The sequence below is a fragment of the Pongo abelii genome, chromosome 1, assembly GCF_028885655.2.
Source record: "Pongo abelii isolate AG06213 chromosome 1, NHGRI_mPonAbe1-v2.0_pri, whole genome shotgun sequence".
Taxonomy (NCBI): domain Eukaryota; kingdom Metazoa; phylum Chordata; class Mammalia; order Primates; family Hominidae; genus Pongo; species Pongo abelii.
The window spans coordinates 200,286,009-200,304,567 of NC_071985.2; the positions used below are offsets into that span (position 1 = coordinate 200,286,009).

At 54.6% G+C, this 18,559-nt stretch overlaps 1 protein-coding gene across 4 annotated transcripts in view; it reads right to left on the reverse strand.

Moving 5' to 3' along the window:
* The window catches only part of ZNF362 (zinc finger protein 362), a 44,374-nt gene extending 26,627 nt beyond the window's left edge, over nt 1-17,747 (reverse strand). Inside the window, exons 1-2 of one of the 4 annotated variants that reach the window (XM_024235893.3) lie at nt 17,463-17,747; nt 3,498-3,623 (exon numbers count right to left, since the gene is read on the reverse strand). In XM_024235893.3, coding sequence (XP_024091661.1) covers nt 3,498-3,535 — 38 coding nt within the window. In that variant the 5' untranslated portion in view covers nt 3,536-3,623; nt 17,463-17,747. Of the gene's footprint in view, nt 1-3,497; nt 8,750-17,462 lie in introns of those variants that run through there. The other 3 variants (XM_024235900.3, XM_054538178.2, XM_054538190.2) reach the window with 3 other exon arrangements.
* Nucleotides 17,748-18,559: the final 812 nt, after the last annotated feature.

An 18,559-nucleotide genomic window follows, 5' to 3' on the forward strand; every position in this document is an offset into this window, starting at 1 on the left:
TGACGCATCCTGACCACAGGCTTGTGAATAAGCCCTACCTTAGGATGACACCGCTGCGACCCCACAGGTGAGCACCCGCTCACACAGCAGTCTCAGGACCTGTCCCAACCTTGCTGCTGTCCACAGGGGGAAATGTGGAGGGGACTGAGATGTAAAGCCAGGGTAAGGAGGCTCCACGGCTAGGGGCAGGGAGCTTGAGAATTGGCTACACCTGTCCTGTTCATCTGGTTATCCCCAGCACCCAGGCCCAGAGGTTATCAATAATGTGAGTTGCATAATGGAATGAATAAATGAAGTAATAATAATCAGAATGACTTTAAAGACAATCCCATACAATTATCTAGCACTGCTCACAGTTTACAAAGCTCTTCTGTGCCCACTGGCATTCTCATCAGAACCTCAGGAGGATGGCAAGCAAGGAAGAATTTTCACCCTCATTTCACGGAGGAAGAGACGAGGGCACCAGGAGGGAGGCCCCTTGCTCAGGCCACATGCGTGAGAAACAGGAAGCAGCACTGTGATGTGATGCCGGGTGCTAGCTCTCTAAGCCTCAGGTTTCCTCCTCTGTAAAATGGGGTGAACCAGGCTACCCTGCCTCACTCCTGCCCTGGCCCAGGACTCTGCCCACTGCACCTCGTTGCTTCTCAGAGAGTTCTGGGAGATCCATCTTTTCCTCTTCTTCAGTTCAGTTCAATGCCAAGTTCAGAGCCACTACCCTGGTCAGGAGGCTATGGGAAGAGGGGGTCTTGCCCAGGGTACCGCAGCTGGGATAGAACATCCTCTCTGCCACTTATCAGACCCCTGGTCAGGCAGGGGCCACCCCTCACCCTGGCTGGGCCCCGGATCACTTAATCTGATCCACACCACCCTTGCCTGATTTCTCTGCATCATTTTCTGGCTGGTTCTAAGTAATTTAATGATTCGGTCAGTGACCCTAGTACTGGTGTCTACCTACTGTGTGACAGGCACAGGGAAGGCAGGGCAGGGGCCAAACATTTCCTGAGCTCTTCCTGTGTGTCAGACACACTGCTACGTGCTCATCATCAGCATCTCATGTGAGACTCCCAACATGCCTTTGAGGTGGGTATCCCCTGTGCAGCCCTGGGACCTGTACAAGAGGGTCCCAGGGACCTGGCGAGAGGTAAGGGGGGAAGGCAGCCAGGGCCAGCCCAAGCCACTCAGACCTTGTCTAAGGGAGGGGCTTGAAGCCAGAAAGAGACATGGCCAGAAGTGTGTTCAGGACAGAGGGACAAGGCAGAAGGACATTCCTGGAAGAGGTCACAGCTTCAGCAAAGGCATGGAGATGTGAAAGCATAAGGCAGGCTTGGGACAGTGAACAGCACCCACAGGCACCAAAGAGAGCTGCAGAGCAGGGAGGTGGCCAGTCACAGGGCACTGAATGCCATGCTAAGATGTTGGGTTGGAATGCTGGTGGTGAGAAGGCGGCAGGAAGCATGCTGGGCCAGGGGAGCAGTGAAGCAGTGAGGCAGAGGGGACTACCTGAGGACCTGGTGAGGGCTGGGGGTGGAGACAGAGCAGCCACCCGGGGGTTGAGTGTGCATACCAGAATGGGCAGAGGAAACACGCTGGTGGCCAGGCCTCAAGCACGACAAAAGCCAAGACTCTCTACTGTGAGCCCCAAGACACAGGGCTGATCCTTGCAGGGGAGCAAATGTCATTTTGTTTCTCTTATTCTGAAAGGTGAAAAACAGTGGATGGGCAGATGAATGCAACGCCCCTTCCAGAAAATGGCCTGCTGATGGCAGCTGGCCCATCTATCAATCTGTCCATCCATTCATACTGAACAAATCCTCTGGGCCAAACTGGGACCAGTGCTGCGGAACCTGAGCCAACTGGAAAGAACTCTGCTCTCCCCGAGCCCCAAGCTAAGTGAAGGAAGCAGACAAGTGAGCCACAAGCTTCTGCAAAGAACTCCCACCTATGAGGCCAACCACATACCACCGTGGCCTCCCTGAGGTCGAAGCTTATGGGCCACCTTCCAGTCCTGTCCTCCATGGCCTCCCTGCCACCCGGCCCCTTGGAGAAGGCCTGTGTACCATGACACCTGGCTCCTCACTTTCTCAGCCTCCTTTACAGTCCCTAGCCTCTCTTCCCCACCAATTCACCTCCTCAGGATAGAGCGGGAGCCCCCTCTCTCCCACCAGCCTCAGTTCCTGGGTGGCCCAACCACTTTAGAATCTAAATGCCAGCCAAGTCCGAAGCCCCCACCTCCAGCCAGGCCTCTCCCTGACAGTCCCTTTGGCCGACTCCTGGGGTGCTCAGACTCTGCAGGCCTGAGCTGGACTTGGTCTTCCCCTATGCCATGCACCTGGTCTGGTCACCCCCAGCTCACAGCGGGACATCCCCATATGCCCATATGCTCCTGCAGACACACAGTGATCTACCACACTCGCCCTCCCTCCCCACCCACCTCAGACCCATCTCAGCCATGTCCTCAGGATTCCAGTTCCAAAATCTCTCTCAAGCCCACCCACTCTTCTCCAACAGTCCCAGCCACTGTCGCCTCACCAGGACCGTGGAACAGCCCGCTCTGTTTGCAGCCCAACATACCCAAGTTCCAATCTTTACTCCAACTCACCAGCTGTGTGATCTTGGGCAAGGCACTTGCTCCTGCCCCCCGTGTAAGGGATTAGCAGCCCAGAGCCAGGGACCTGACCCAGCCTGGAGAGGATCAGGGAGGACTTCCCAGGGGAGGTGATGCCTGCCTTGGGTCTTAAAGGATGAGTGGGAGTTAGCCAGGCAGAGAAGAAGTGGGAGCATTCCCAGCAGAAGCAACAGCTTGAGCAAAGGCCCCCCAGGCGAGAAGCCCAACAGTGTGAGGGGAGCCACGAGCGTTCGGTGTTGCCTGGCAGATGGGAGATGAGGCTGGAGCCAGCAGCTGGGGCCAGACCTAAAAGGCTGCTCCCTGACTCGTAGGCCTGAAGGCTAGACTTGAAGCAGTGGGTGATGGGACAGAATCTGTGGTTGAGAAAGGCCCCTCTGAGTGCCCAGCGTAGAGGGGACTAGAAAGGACAGGAGAAGAGGCAGCGGGAGGCCCCCGGGGAGCAGAGCAGAGAGGCAGGGGCTGCGCCTGGGCCAGGGAGGAGAGCGGCCAAAGAGGCCTGAAGCTGGAGGCCAAGGAAGCATGCAAGGTGCCCCCACAGTGGAGCCCAGGAGGCCCACTGTATACCAATGCTGACAAACACAGCCACAGGAACATGCGGACAGACAGCACCAAACCCAGACACAAATGACAGATACAGACCTGTAGCCCCAAACGTGGACTGATGGGGACCCAGCAGCTGCCATGAGGAGGAACCCACAGCCACCACAACACAGGAGGCCGCTACAGGAGGGTAAGCACACACCTCCCCCGGGGCAGACCCAGAGGGTAGCAGCGGGGGCACTCAGGGAAGGTGGGACGAACACAATGCTTTAATCCCCCAAAGAACAAACCCTCATTGACAGAGTGCAACCTGGAATCACAGGCTCCTTACCTAGAGTGTCCTTTCCCACTTGGTGAACTTCTACTCATCCTTCAAGACCCAGCTCAAGTGTTCCCTCTTCTACGGAGCTTTCCCTGAACCCCCAGAGAGTCACTTCCTCTGTGTTCCCAACAGCACCTTGTATATGGGAATAACAATAACAATAATAACAATAATAATAATAATAAAGTGCCAGCTACCATTGATTTCAACATCTGTGTGTTGAATATGTCATGATTCACGTCACTGAATCTTCCCAATGACTCTGAGATGCACAATTAGCAGAAGAAAGTGCAGCACAGAGAGATTGACCAACTTGCCCCAAATTACACAGCTAGTAAGTGACAGAGTTAGGATGCCCAGCACTGGCCCAGCACTACAGGGCCAACTGCACTCCAGTGCAGTTATATTTTCCCGGGTGTCCTCCCCACCAGACTTCAAACTCTTCACAAGTAGGGTTGGTGCTCATTCATTTCTGCCAGCCTCTAGCCCAAGGTGGCCACTTCCAATGGACTGGGAACTGTGTCAGGATATGTACAGCCATTATTTTACTCTCACGATAAACCTATTGCACAGATGAGGAAACTGAGGTCCAGAGAGGTTAAGCAAGTTGCCTTAGGTCACAGAGCTGAGTCTGAACTTGAAACCGGGTCTGTTTATCACCCTGTCCCAGAAGGGTGTCTCTGAGGCCAGCCCAGCAAGCACCACAGAGGGGAACTGAGGGAGGGGGTACTGAGGAAGGGGTACATCAGGTGCCAGGCCCTGCCACCTGGAGACTTTCAGACCTAGACAAATGGACACAAAGAGGACAGGCAGCCCAGGGAGGAATGTCACAAGACTTACCCACTGCAAGGCAGAGGGGTTCAGTAAAGCAACTTATGGCCACCCCCCACCCCCCGCCCCAGCCCAACCCACAGACATGAAAAAGTGAGATTTGACTGGGCTGGGCATGGTTCATGCCTGTAATCCCAGCACTTTGAGAGGCTGAGGCAGGAGAATCGCTTGAGCCCAGGAGTTTGAGGCTGCAGTGAGCCATGATCACACCACTACACTCCAGCCTGGGTGACAGAGTCAGAACCTGTCTTTAAAAAGAAGACACTTGCCCAGACCCCATGGCCAAATGGGAACCAGCTCCTCACAAAGCAAATGTGAGAGAGCAGGACCCAAAACTATCCGGACACTATGATTACAAAGGAGGCAAAAATAAAAACCTGCGTCAGAAAAAGAAAGCTTCAGGGAGCCACACCCAGAGGGAGGCTGGGAGCAAGGCAGGAGGCAGCTGGGGCCAATCTTGGTCTTTGTCTTTGTTTCTCTGATTTACAAATTCTCTGTAATGCTGTTCAGTTGCTTAATGAAAACAATAAATTTATTCTTAAAAAATGAAAGAAAGTAGTTGGTAGCCCAGTGCGGGGAACAGATGGAGGGTCCAGAGGCACGGGGCAGGGGGAGGTCAGGGTCAGCTGCTGGTGGGCAGGCAGTTGACTGTTGCATGCCAGGCCCTGCACAGCCCCAGCCTCAAAGCACGCACGACTTCGAGGGTGGGTGTCAGGAAGGGCTACCTGGAAGAGGTGGCATTCAATCTGCACCATGAAGCTGATTAGGATCCTACAGGGTGGGGAGACAAGAGGGTCTGTACCACCTCCCCTGCCCTGATCCAGGCCCCCTTCAGCTCTGGCCTCAGCTACTTTAAGAGCCTGCTCACAGGTTCCCCCACTCCACCCTCATCCTCCACTCCATTAGTGCAGTCACTGTGATTTTAATAAAATAAAAGATCACAACCCTGCCCTTCCTAGGACCCTCCATAGCTCCCTACTTCCCTCCAGACAATTTCTGGATTGCTTAAGCCTTACATGTGCGGGCCCTGCCAATCTCTCTGGCTGTTCTACTTTGCACTGCCCAGCCAGACTGAACATCTCACAGTTCCCCCAGGGCTCTGCTTCCCTTCTCACCTTCCACAGGCTGCATCCTCTCCCTGGTGCTCTCTGCCCTCCCCATTTCACTAGTGAATTCCAATGCATCCCTCAGGCCCCAGCTTACAGGCCACCTCTTCCTGGAAGCAATCGGGGACTGCTCTGCCTCCGTGCCTGAGCTACACTGTGTGCTCTCCTCTCTACTCCCTTTGTACCCTGCGTTTCCATCATCAGAACCCCTCTCACCCCATGTTCTGTCTGTTTGCTCATCCATCTCTGCTGCCAGACATGTGCTCTGTTGGGGAGGGATCATGGCTGAATCATTTATCTTTTAAGCCCTGCGCAGTACCTGATAAAGGTTTGGATTAATTAATTACCTAATAATCAGGTGGGGGGAACTGAAAGGGCTGTGGCCTGGATAGAAGGAAGCCCCCTCCCCCTCCTCCAAGTCCCCTCCACCCACTCTGGCACTGTGCTGTCCTCTGTGTTAACACTGTTTACTATTTCCTGTATCTAAGTCCTGTCTTCCTAATTGACCCAAGAAGGGGCTGTGTGTGTTCTCTAAAGACTAGCCAACCCAAAAAGGATGTTAACAGCTAATAAACACAGAAAATGGTTCTGCTTCCATAGCAGTGAAAATTCAGTGGGTTTAACCTGTCAAAATAGCAACAAGAAATAAGAAAATGCTAACACCCAATACCGGTGAGGGTAGGGTGAAACTGGCACCCTCATGTATTATTGGTGGGAGTGTAAACTGTAACAATCATTTCTGAAATAAATCTGGCATGAATTTGTCATGAGCTCTAAAAATGTCCAAACTTCCTGGCCTAGTGATCCCATTCTTGATCATCCATCCCTAGAAAAATATAGAAAAAGGTATATGTACAAAGCTGTTTGCGTCAGTGGTTTTTTACAGCAGCAAAAACCTGGAACAGCCAAGATTTCAAACAGGTTCTGTTTAAGTCATGTTACCTGGTGTCATAGTCTATGGTCGTTAATAACAGCTAATGTTACTGGCCCTGTAATGACTCATTTAACACTCACATTGGCCTGTCAGGAACTGAAGGCACAGAGACCAGGAAATTGCCCAAAGTCAAGCAGTTAAGTGTAGGATTTGAATCCAGACAATCAGGCCCTAAAGCCCATCCTCTCCACCCTGACACTGGATCCATTAAAAGGAAGGATTGAAACCACTCTGCAGTCATTTAAAAAAATACTTGTGATACAACAATAGTCAGGGGGGAAATAGGAAGATTTTTAAAAACTGCATGTATAGACAGATCAAGGACATCTATATAAAAACTGGGTGCTGAAAGAAAAGAGGGGAAGAAAACACCAAAACGCTAACAGTGGTGATGCTTCCGGCTTGGAGCAGGGGCAGAGATAAGGTGGGTTTTTACTTATTTCATATCCCTGTTTTCTAATTTTTCTCCATGTCACAGCTGATGGGGCGCTAGGCCTGGAAGAGTATTGTTATGTGACTTTTTAAGGGAATATTTTTAATAAAACCAAAAGTTAAGCAACCTTTGACAAAGCAAGACACCCCAAACCCCAGCCTAAGGCCCTGCAAGTTTACCCAGGAGAGTGGGGCTCAGGGAAGGACAGGGGCCTGCTCAAAGTCCCACAGCAAAAGCCTCCAGCCCCACCCATGACCCCAGCCAGGAGAGCAGTCAGGAAGGGACTCCTGGTCCCATCCAGGGGCCCCAGCGGGGAGGACCAAGCCGAAGGAGAGCCTGCCCAGGGCACTAAGTCTACCGCTTAAAATCCTTCTTGGATTCCCATCACTTTTGGGGTATAGTTCAAACTCCATAGTCTGATGCTCGGGTTTTTGCCAAGAAGGTCCCCTGGCCACATTCATCTCACCAGGTGTGCCCCTTGGCACCATCCCTCCAGCATCAGGGCCCCCAGAACAAGATGATCTGATGTGCCATGCCTTTGCACAGGCTGAGCCCCTCCATCTGGGAGCCATACCACCCAGCTGGAACCCTGCCCTCAAAACTCTGCTCAGCTGGCACCACCTTGAGGAACTGTCTGGTTATCTGGTTATTTGTCCAGTCCCCCAAGTAGGCTGTGGGCTCCCCAAAAGCAGGGCTTGGTCTGGTTCTTAGTTACAACCCCTACCCCAACATAGCCCCACAGCTCACCCAGGTCTTCCCTCCTTTCTCAACTTAAAGGTCACTTTTGACGTTTCCCACATAGGAATTGGGCTACCCTGTTATACACTCCCATGGTCCTCTGCCTTCTCCCTACCCCACCTTTGTATTAATACAATGAACCTAAATATGCTTTAGGCCTGTCTCCCCATCAGCCGTCACTGCTGCAGCCCCAGAGCCCAGCGCCAGCCATGCAGTAGGGCCTCAAGTGCCTAGTATACACTGGGTACTCAACAGATGTTCACTGAGGGAATTGATGAGGAGGGGTCTTTCCACGGGAGCCGTGAAGACAGAGGAGTTTGCCAGGAGAGCCACTGCGGCAGAAGGGCAGCGTGTGCAGAGGCTGGAAAACTGTTAACTCCCTGGGAGAGCAAAGGTTTCTCAAACATAATCCCTGCCCCCAGAGAGGGGCAACAGCTACTGCTGCAGTCGGGCTGGGAGGGAAGGGAGGGTAGTGGCAGCATTCTCAGGAGGGTGAACTCATCTCACTGTGGGAAGAACAGACTTCAGGAAGGTGGGACTTACTGATGGGGGAAGGGGAAATTGCAAGAGGGAGATGCCAGAGGAGAGCATGGCAGGTGGAAAGAACTGCATGTGCAAAGGCCCCGAGGCAGGAAAGCACACGGCATCACATGGGTCAGAGGTATAGTGGAGGAATTCACAAGGGAAGAAGGGTGGGGTGGCTGGAGCCGTTCATAAAGGACCAGAGTTCCAGGCTAAGATGCTCCAGTGAAAGAACATAGCGGGGACATGGGAGGTCCCTGAGCAAGGGAGAGCCATGGCCAGGGTTTTCAATGGACAAGCTGTATGGGGCCAGAAGGATGGCCTGGAGAGGATAAGCAGATGGTCTAGGAGAGGGAAACTGAGGCTTCCCATGTTTTAGGCTCCTGAGACATGCTCAAAGTTTGCCTCCCATGGCCCCTCTGCCCTCTGCCACTCCAAGCAGCTAGAACCTGAGCCCCAGCCACTGCACCCCACCCCACTCTCAAGACTTTGGCCAGGTCTGGCCAGCACCAGAAACACACTCCTGGGAACTTCCTTCCCCGGAAGGAAAGAGGCTCCCGGGGTCCTGGATCCAATTAGATCGGGTTTCCGCAGCCCCACGGGGCTGGGAAGGGCTGTTTTCATTGTGATGGCAGGGCTGATCAGAGCGGGAGGAGTTGCTGTCTGTGCCCAGGTCAGTGGGAGCTGGGAGCCTGCCCCTTCCCCTCACTGTCCCTCCCCCTCCCCAACACCCTCAACCTCTGGGCCCCCCATTCCCACCTCCAGCTACCCAGAGACACCCAGGGCGGTTGACCCTCTCTGGGGGCCTCAGTGCCCTCATCTAGGGAAGGGGCCATGACACCCTCTCAGTTCTGAGGGAATGTTCTACAGGCTTGGAACACATCCCCCTCCCTACTTCTATTTCTCCTGGGGACCCCCAGCTCCTATCCCCACAGGGAACTCCTTCTGCTGGTATGAAATGATGATGGCAATAATAATAATAGTTGCTTCCTCCATGCCAGGCACCTTAAGATACTTTACAAGCATTTCTCACTCTGGCTCCTAACGACCCCATGAGGTAGATGCTGTGAGTGTTTTGAAATATAACATATATTCAGAAAGATGCTTAGAACATGAACGGACAGCTTAATGACATACAAAGCACATATCAGGAGACCTAAGAAGCCCTCACCCTGGGTCCTTTCTCAATTTCTGTCCCCATGTGTCCCCCAAGCTTCTATGGTCATCACTTCTTTGTTTGGGGTCAGGAATGAGGCTCAGAGAGGTAACTAACCTGCCCAAGGCCATGCATCTGGTGCAGGCAGAGGTAACAGAACACTCTGGCCATTTTCTCTCTGGGCCTCCTTTCCTGCCTCTATAAGGTGAAGGGGTTCAACCAAATCATAGTCTGGGCTCCTGGACCCTTAAAGGGGAAATGTGACAGCTCGAGGGTTCAAAGTATGGATTCTGGAGGCAGATAGCCCCAGCTCAGGCCTTTGGGATTGCTACCTAAATCTCCAAGCCTCAATTTTCTCATCTGTAAACTGGGGATGATCATGGTATCTCCATGGGTTGTACTGAGGACTAAGTTAGCTAATATGGATAAAATCTTTCAAACACTGCCTGACACACACTGAGGACTCCTGAACAGTCAGCTGCCGTTGCTGTTGCTAGGTTCTCTAAGGCCTAAGGGAGCCTTTCCCAACATTCCAAAGACCCACATGGAAATCTGACCAGCCAGTGATGCCATCTGGGGGGTGGGGGGTGGCAGTAGCTCTGGGCGGCCTTCAGGACCCACAGGGACCATTCTTCTGACTGGCAAAGATCCAGGTCTGAGATTAACTAAAAACAGGAAAGCCAACTGCTGGACCCTGGCTCTGGCCTGGCCCCCAGGAGCTTTCTAGACAGGTCTCAGGGGTCCTGGACAGGGAACGCCTGGCAGGCAGTGAAGCCTGCTTCCCTGCTATATCCCGGGACCTCCAAGGCAGGCAGCCTGTGGGGCAGGCCAAACAGGCCTCCAGCCTGGGGTGCAGGCCAGCAGACAGAGCAGGCCCCAAGCAGGCCACAGCAGCAAAGGGAAGGCTGAGCTGGGCTGGGCTGGGCAGAGAAAGGAGTGGGGAGGGTGTGGGGTGGACAAATGGCTCGCGGGGAACAGGCCAGGGAAGATTGGCTACAGGCCCCATCAGACTCAGCCTCACCTGCTGCCTCATCTCCTGCAACTTCCCTAGGTCCCAGTGCCACCACCTTCTCTTCGTCCCTGAATTTCTCACCTCGGGGTCTCTGCCCAGGCTGTTCCCTCTGCTCCTTCCCCATCATCAGTCAACATAGTGACCAAAATCTCTAATCTTAATCATCATGTGGCCGGGCACGGTGGCTCACACCTGTAATCCTAGCACTTTGGGAGGCCAAAGTGGGTGGATCACCTGAGGTCAGGAGTTTGAGACCAGACTGACCAACATGACAAAACCCCATCTCTACTAAAAATACAAAAATTAGCCGGGTGTGGTGGCACACGCCTGTAATCCCAGCTACTCAGGAGGCTGAGGCAGGAGAATTGCTTAAGCCTGGAAGGTGGAGGTTGCAGTGAGCCAAGATTGTGCTACTGCATTCCAGCCTGGGTGATAGAGCGAGACTCCATCTCAAAAAAAAAAACAAAAAACATCATCATTTGTGTGATCTTTTATATAGTGCCTGTCTACCTCCGCTAGGGCAGGGACCTATATACATCAGTTTTCCTCCCATCTATCCCCAGCATCTAGCACAAAGCCTGGATATAGTAAATGCTCAAGAAATACTAGTGAATGAAGGCAGGAGATGGAAACAGGCTGCTGGCTCCACCATTTCCAGCAGATCCAGGCCAGGTGTAGGTGCAGGCGTGAATGCAAGGGTGTGTATGAGACACACTGCGCAAGGGCTAGAATTTGAGGCTATGTGATCTCAAGTGTAAATGAGTGTGTGCACGCAAGACTCATCTACATGTAAAAACACACGTGTGCACAAGGAGGTCTGAGTGAACAGAGCTGTGTACAGATGAACACCATGCGTGTGGGAGAATGTGCAGATGATCAGGCATGTGGCTGCGTGCTGTTTCCCGGGAGAGTGCACGGTGTACGCTTGGGTATGTGGTCCTCCCAGTGGCAAGAGCGAATGCACGTGCTCCTGTGTGATGTGCGTACCGTGTGTGCATGCACACTCCAGCAGACATGCTTCCTGAACTCCTGGCTCCTAGGGATCCAGTTTAGGACACCTGTGGTGGTATTTCTGAAATAGCAGAGGAGTGCTCCACATTGGCAAGGATGGTGCAGGAGGTACGGTCAGAGGTGGTAATGGAAAAGCTAATAGTGTGAATATGTATGAATGTATTTGAGTGTGTTGAAGGGTTGTGCCCCCTCTCAGGCAGGTGGCCCCCCATAGAGCCCCAGAACCTGGAATGGCTGCCTAGACTGTCCCCTCAAGAATCCTAAAGCTGGCCAGGTGCGGTGGCTCACGCCTGTAATCCCAGCACTTTGGGAGGCCAAGGCAGGTGGATCACGAGGTCAGGAGACCGAGACCATCCTGGCTAACACGGTGAAACCCCGTCTCTACTAAAAATGCAAAAAAATTAGCCGGGCGTGGTGGTGGGCACCTGTAGTCCCAGCTACTCGGGAGGCTGAGGCAGGAGAATGGTGTGAACCCGGGAGGCGGAGCTTACAGTGAGGGGAGATCGCGCTACTGCACTCCAGCCTGGGGGACAGAGCGAGACTCCATCTCAAAAAAAAAAAAAGAATCCTAAAGCCCTTGCCCAAAGTTCAGAAAAGGACCCAGATGGTGGAGACCCCACCAAGGGTACCCTTGTGGCCACATGGATGAGGCAGGGAACAAGGCAGGACCCCTTAGGCCCCAGAACCAAATCCCTCGGCCTTCCCTACACAACTTATCCACTAAAGACACTCTTCAGCCACCTCCCCCAAATTCCACCCAGCCTCCAAAGCCCAGTTCCAGCCCCAGGTTCTAGAAAGCCATCCCCATCACCATGGTCCCAACCAACTCCCAATGCAGCTGGCTTCCTCAATCTCCCCCCAAGTGCCCGGCGCACCCTGTGCATCCAAAACTGTTGCCCCCATTGTACAGGGGTAGCTTCTCCGCTAGAAAAGAAGCAACTGTCCCATTGAGCACTTTCCCCTGCCTTTGATCCCCAAGGCAGATACTGCGGCACCGCCTGTTGGCCTCTGGGGAGCAGAGAGAGATGCACGTGGCCTTGGATAAGGCCTGCTCCTCTCCCTTCCCACTTCAGTTTCCCCAACAGGTAGAATGAAGTTTGGCTAGATGATCTGGGACATCCACCTCACTCCTAATAGTGCATGATTTTAGATCTCACATGATTCTCCAAGAATTGCATATATAAATGTCATCAGATACAGACTTTATTGGAGACAGAACGGTGTCTCCTTTTCCCGAGTACACCAAGCCTGACCAATTACCCTGGATGAGTGCCGAGCACCAGGCTAAAGAGATAGGAACTCAGAAATCCTGAGGGTTCATGCGGTCTTTGTGCACCAATTTATTCATTCTTACATTCAACAATGCACTGAGGCTGTCAGCCTCAAGGCTGTCTGCCTTTCTTCCCACAACCCAGTGGGAAGAAAAAGGCTACTGAAACCAGGAATCCACAAGGTCAAAGGCACTGGAAAACCATGACACTAACATCACTTCCCAGGCGTTATTCACAAGGGAGGTGCAGCACTTTACACGTTGTAAAGAAAATCTTACTAGCAATGAGAACTTTCTGACAGCAGGAAGCTAGGTGGCCTGGTTAGGAGGGAGTTCACTGGAGGGGGGTTTTTTGGCAGAGATCAGAGGCCCTTTTGACAAGGGTGTGGGAAAAGGATTCCTGCTCTGTGCAAGGGTCAAGTGAGGTTGGGCTTCCCCTCAACAGTTGAGGGATTCTAAGGAGTCCCAGAGTGCTAGGTTCAAATCCCAGCAACTGCTCCATGATACCTAAATACCTCTGTGCCTCAGCTTCCTCGCCTGTAAATATGTTAATATTTATAAAGGCTTTTAGAACATGGCGTGGCACAAAGCGAGCCCTCTGTGACACTAAATAAGGCAGTGAGAGTCCACTTTGTAAGATTCTAAACCTAAGACTGGATCATCCTATCATGGTAAGATTCCAAGTGTCAAAGGTTCTGAGCTGGAAAGCTTCTCAGATGCTAAAGCTCTGAGATTGGGAGAGACTGGGATTCTTAGATTCCGTGATTTAATCATCTCATTATTTCCTGACAACAGCCCTGAGTCTCCCGGGGTGGGGGGAAGGAGACGACAGCCCTCGGTGTAACTTTATCTCCCAGGCAATGCGCTGCCACACCTGGACTCCCTAGCACTTCCTCACCTCTACAAAAGCCCCAGCCACACCACACCAGAACCACTTGCTCACTCACACACACGGCGCTTCAGCATGTTCTAGTGGTGTAGACAGGCAAGAAGTGCGAGTAAATAAATGAGAGGGTTTCAGAGACTGGTGACAGCCACAAGAGAAAAGAAAAAGCGGCTGATGTGAGAGAGTGAGAGTAGGAAGCTATTTTAGAGCAAGTGGTCCAAGCAGACCCTCTGAGGAGGTAACATTCAAGTAGAAACCTGTGAAACAAGAAGGTGCCAGCCATGCAAACACTCAGGGAAAAGCTGTCCTGGTGGGGGAATGTGCAAAGGCCCTGCCACCAGGCTTTGTGAATTCAAGGTGCAGAACGAAACTGGTGTGTGGCTGGAGGTGGCGATGGGATGCGGGGAGCCAAGGCTGAGAGGTGGGCAGAGCCTGGACTATTAAGTGCCTTGTAGGCCCAGAAAGTACTTCAGATATTTTTTCTTATAAATGCCTAGGAAACATTAGAAAAGTTTCAGCAGGGGAATGACAAAGCAGAGCAGGGCTTGCAGGGTGCCCAGATCATTTGCCTCATTCTGAAACCACCAACACGGTTCTCAAAATCATGGCAGGGCCTAGGACAGTCATCAGCAATCCTTATAACTCAGTGGGTACGTACTGAGCTCCCACCACACGCCTGGCCAGGGAGGGGAGACGTGTCATACACTGTCTTGATATCACTCCCAACAACCATGAGAGATTCACAGAAAGTACCCCATTTTAGAGTTGAGGAAACTGAGGTCATAAAGGGAAAGAATGTGCTGAAAGTCACAGAAGCCACGTGACACAATGGGACCTAATCTCAGGACCCAGGTCTATCACTGTGATGGTTTATGGAACTCCTTTTGTGTCTTCAAGCCTTCCATTCTCTGAGAGACCTCCCCTGGGGACTCATGGAGGTGCTCAGCGAACACTGCCCTGCCTAGCGCTTCATGCACCTGCAGTCTCACCTCGTCTTCCTTGTTGGCTTTAGAGCCCTGGAGGACTACACTTGTATCTCACATGTCTGTCCAGTGTGGGCTGGGTGAGCTAAGGTTTGCATAGAAGGACAGATGGGTAGATTACTGAGATGACTAACCAATAAACTAATTAATGGATAATGAAGGAATAAGGGAATGATCTGGCAACAAATGAATGAATAAAATAGCCCGTGGCAGAAGAAGGAACCAATGGCTCCTCATTTTACAGAGAGATAAGACGGGAAAGTGTCTGCCCAGGGAAGGGCTAGGGCCAGCCTGGCTTCAGACCCAGTCCCCACCTCACCCACACACCTGCTTCCTACTTTCCATGTGGGACCAGCTTGCCTCCATCCCCCAAGACTGCAGATAGCCTATTCCTCAGTCCCTGGGATAAGTTCATGTCTCCATGGAGCGCTGGCCGTTATTCCATGACACCATCACCAGCACCACCACCCACTAGCAATTCCTGCCATCCTGGGGCCCATGCAGCCTGGCCATGGGTAGAGAGGCTCATTGTCCCTCTGAGTGTCACAGAGGAAGGGAGACAGGAGATCAGGGTCTGGTTCTGAGACCCAAATCACCGACTTCCAGCCAGTAGCTTCCCCTCTCCGAGCCCAGGTGATCTCCTGACATCTGAGCCTTTTCAGCTCTGACATTCTTTGGGTGGGGTGGGCCTCTGGATTTTTACACAGTCACTGGGTTCAGCAGAAGAATTAGAGAGCCCAAAACCTAGAAGAGTCCTTCCCACAGCACCAAAGTCCACCTGGGAAAAGGCCAGGCGAGGAGCCTGCAGGCCTGAATTTAAGCCTCCTCTGCCACTGTTCAACCTCTCTGAGTCTTCGTTTCCTTATAATGAGGTTCATAATCCCCACTAGGACAATTTAACCCCAACTGAGTTTCTGGGAGAACCTGATGTGATAACCACCACACCATACTGTGCAAACTGTAAAGTTCAATTCTCTCAGGAAGGATTATGATGGCAGGGGGTAGGAGGGGGTGAAGGGATCATGCTGTCCCATTCTAGTCCAGTTCTGTTCAAAATGGATCTTCCAGGGGTCCAGGCCCCCCATGGAGAACAGTGGAGGGAGCCCAGCAGTGGAAGCCTGAACACCCAGGTCCCGGGCTCAGTCTCCTTCTACCTGGTAGCGTGACTTCAGGCAAGTCACTTCCTCTCTCTGGACCTCAGTTCCTCCATCTAAAAACCACCTGGCTTGGTACCCTCTGGCCAAGGCATGCCAAGTTCCACAGCCCTGAACCCCTAACCCCAGCTTTCAACCCCCGACTCTGTCTTCTGGGAGCTCACTCTGTCTAGTGGAGCCAGGACACAAACCAGGAGTAAGACTAGAAGGGTCTCCCCTCCAAGAAATGCTGGGGTAGGGGACAGATGAGAGGCTAGGCCCAACACTGCCCCAGTGCCTTGGACAGCGCCAGTCACCCCAGACCTTGTGGGCCTAGCCTTCAGATCCCCCTCGGCAGCCTGCGGAGCCAGCAGGCCCTGACCTGTCCAGCAAGATACTTCAGGAACTTAACCGAAGTCCAAAGTGCTTCTACCTCCAGGTAGTAGGGCAGGAGTGGCAGAAAGGAATAAGAGCATACCACAGGGGTGAAGCTCACACCGAGGGGGTCTAGCAAACCAGACTACCTTTCCTGCCCCTCCCCTCAGACGGGACCCACTGGGCTGCAGGCCTGCACCCAACCAAAAGTTCATCATAGGGTGGGGTCGGGGAAGACATTACCACCAGCTGCCACCTCTGGGGGCAGGAGGACCACCAGGTTGGGGAGGGGGCTCTCCAACTGCAAAGGGCCAAGCTCACTTGCCTGAGGGTCCAAGGGTCACCCCAGGGCCTGGGCGGGATTCCAGCCTACACGGGGGGTCCTGGCCACCCATGAAGGAGACAGGCCCACTGCCACACACACAGCTCCCGAAGGTTCCACACTGCTGGAGGGCAGGGTGGTGGGACAGCAGGATTATTTCCTCATGCCAGGGGTCTTTGCTGGAAATCCTGGACCCATTCTGAGCCCCTCTTGCCGGCCCTCTCCCCCAGATCTGAGGATCTAGCTCCTTACAATGCCATGTTTATAGAGCACCTTCCAAAAAAGGTTTCCCAGTTCCCCCAAAACTCCCATCCCCAACCCTCCACATCCGCCCCCCCACCCCTATCCCGCGCAGCTCTGAGGAAACTGGCAGTTAACTTTTCCCAAAAATCCTGCAAAGGCAGCTGGCTGGGGGAGAAACGGGCCTCGAGATCCTTTCGCGGCATTTCACCGCCTTCCAAAAAAAAAAAAAAGAAAGAAAAAAAAAGAAAGAAAGAAAGAGAAGCAAAGCAAGGCAAACTTTCGGAGTTAACTTTAAATTCCCAGCCCTCCCCCCCTCCAAATCGCCCGGCAGCTTCCCTTTTTTTTTTTTTCTTTAAAGTGCAATTGCATTGTGTCTCACCTCCCCGAAAGGCTCGCGGCTCTCGCCAAAGAAAAGGAAAAAAGCCAACCCTTCGGGTGCCCCCTCTGCTTCCAGCCGCCTCTCCCACATTCTCAGACAGTTTTATTAAAATTTTCAGACAAAAGAAAAACAAAAATGGCAGCCTGGCTTATTTTTAAAACAGGACAGGGACGCCATATTCTGCAGATCTGCAAAAAAAGGGAGAAATCCGGCACTGGCCGCTCCACCGGGCAGGCTGCGAAGTGCGCGAACCGCGCCGTTTGCAATCCGTTTATTTGCATTAAGCCCCATGAATCATTGTTTACCGGAGAATTGCAGCAGGGTTTGAATAGCCCGGCTTAAGAAAACACACACACACGCGCGCGCACACACACACACGCACACACACTCGGAGACCAGCCCCAGACACGCCGCGGGAGACACTTCCTACCCCGCGCGCCCCGCCGCCGCCGCCGCCGCCGCCGCCGCTCCGGGCCGGGCCCGAGGCGCAGGCGGCCCCGGGTCCTCGGAGCGCCCCGGCCCGCGCTGACAGCGCCCGCGCCCCGGCCCGGCCCCCGCCCGCAACTCGGCGCAACTTTCCCGCGGGCAGGCGCCCGCCGCCGCTGGGCCCGCTCCCCGCGCGCCCCGGGCCCGCACGGACCTGGCTGTGGTGGCGGCGCCTCCGGGACGCGGCCGCAGCCCCGCGCCCGGCGGCCCGAGCAGGGCCGGGCTGGGGCTCCGGCACAGGCTCCGGGCTCGGGCTCCGGCTCCGGCTCCGGCTCGCTGCGGAGCCGCGCGCAAACCTTCCGGGTCGCCTGCTGTTCACTTCTGGGTTCTGCAAGCGCCGAGGCGGCGGCGGCGGCGGCGGCGGCGGGAGGCTGGGTCTGCAGCGCCGCGCGGCCCCCAGTGCGCTCGGCGAGCCCCCGCGCCAGGCGCCCGGCTCCAGGGGGGCCGCGTCGGGCCCCCGCCTCTCCGGCTGCGCAGCCCGTCCGGCCCCGGGGGCTCCCGCGAGTGGGCAGCGCCGGGCGCTGGCGACTGCGCGCGAGGGGAGGGGGCCGGGCGGGGGGCGGGGGCGGGCCGCGCGCTGGGGGCCCCACTCGGGCCCCGGGGCCTCGTCTCGCGCTCGCCGCCGCCGCCGCCGCCACCGCCTGGCAAAGTTGCGCTGCGCCCCCCGCCTGCGCCGCGCCGGAGGCAGAGCCACAAAGGAACTCCTCGCCCCCCTCCGCCCGCCTGAGCCGCGCGGGGAGGGCACCGGCGCCCGGCCCTAGGACAGCCCCTTCCCCAGCGCGGGGGCTCCCGGGGCCCCGGCGGCCGTGGCCATTGTCCCGCCCAGGCCCGGCGGCCGCCTCGCCACCCACCCCTGGGTGATGGCAGGCTGGGGACTTGGGCCTGGCGGGCCACGGCCCTGACCAGGCCGAGCCCGCGCGGTGCCAGGCTGCCCCTGGGGGTCTCCCTCGAAGACGGCCGCCTGGAGGGGACCCCCAGGATGGACCCTCACCCCTGATAACAAACGACCTGCTCAAAATCCAGGCCGATTTTTTTTTTTAAGACGAGGACATAGGGGTAGGGAGTAGAAGTTTGCACAGGCCCAGCCACCCCTCCCTAGCCCTAGGCCGGATCCCCGACGGATGGGGCGGCTGAAGCTGGCAGCGGCTCCTCTCGCAGAGTCTATCAGAGGTGGCACCGGCTGTCCCCCGGCTCCGGACCTCAGAGCCATCTGTGTGACTCCTCCTCCCGCCTCACCCTCCCCAGCCAATC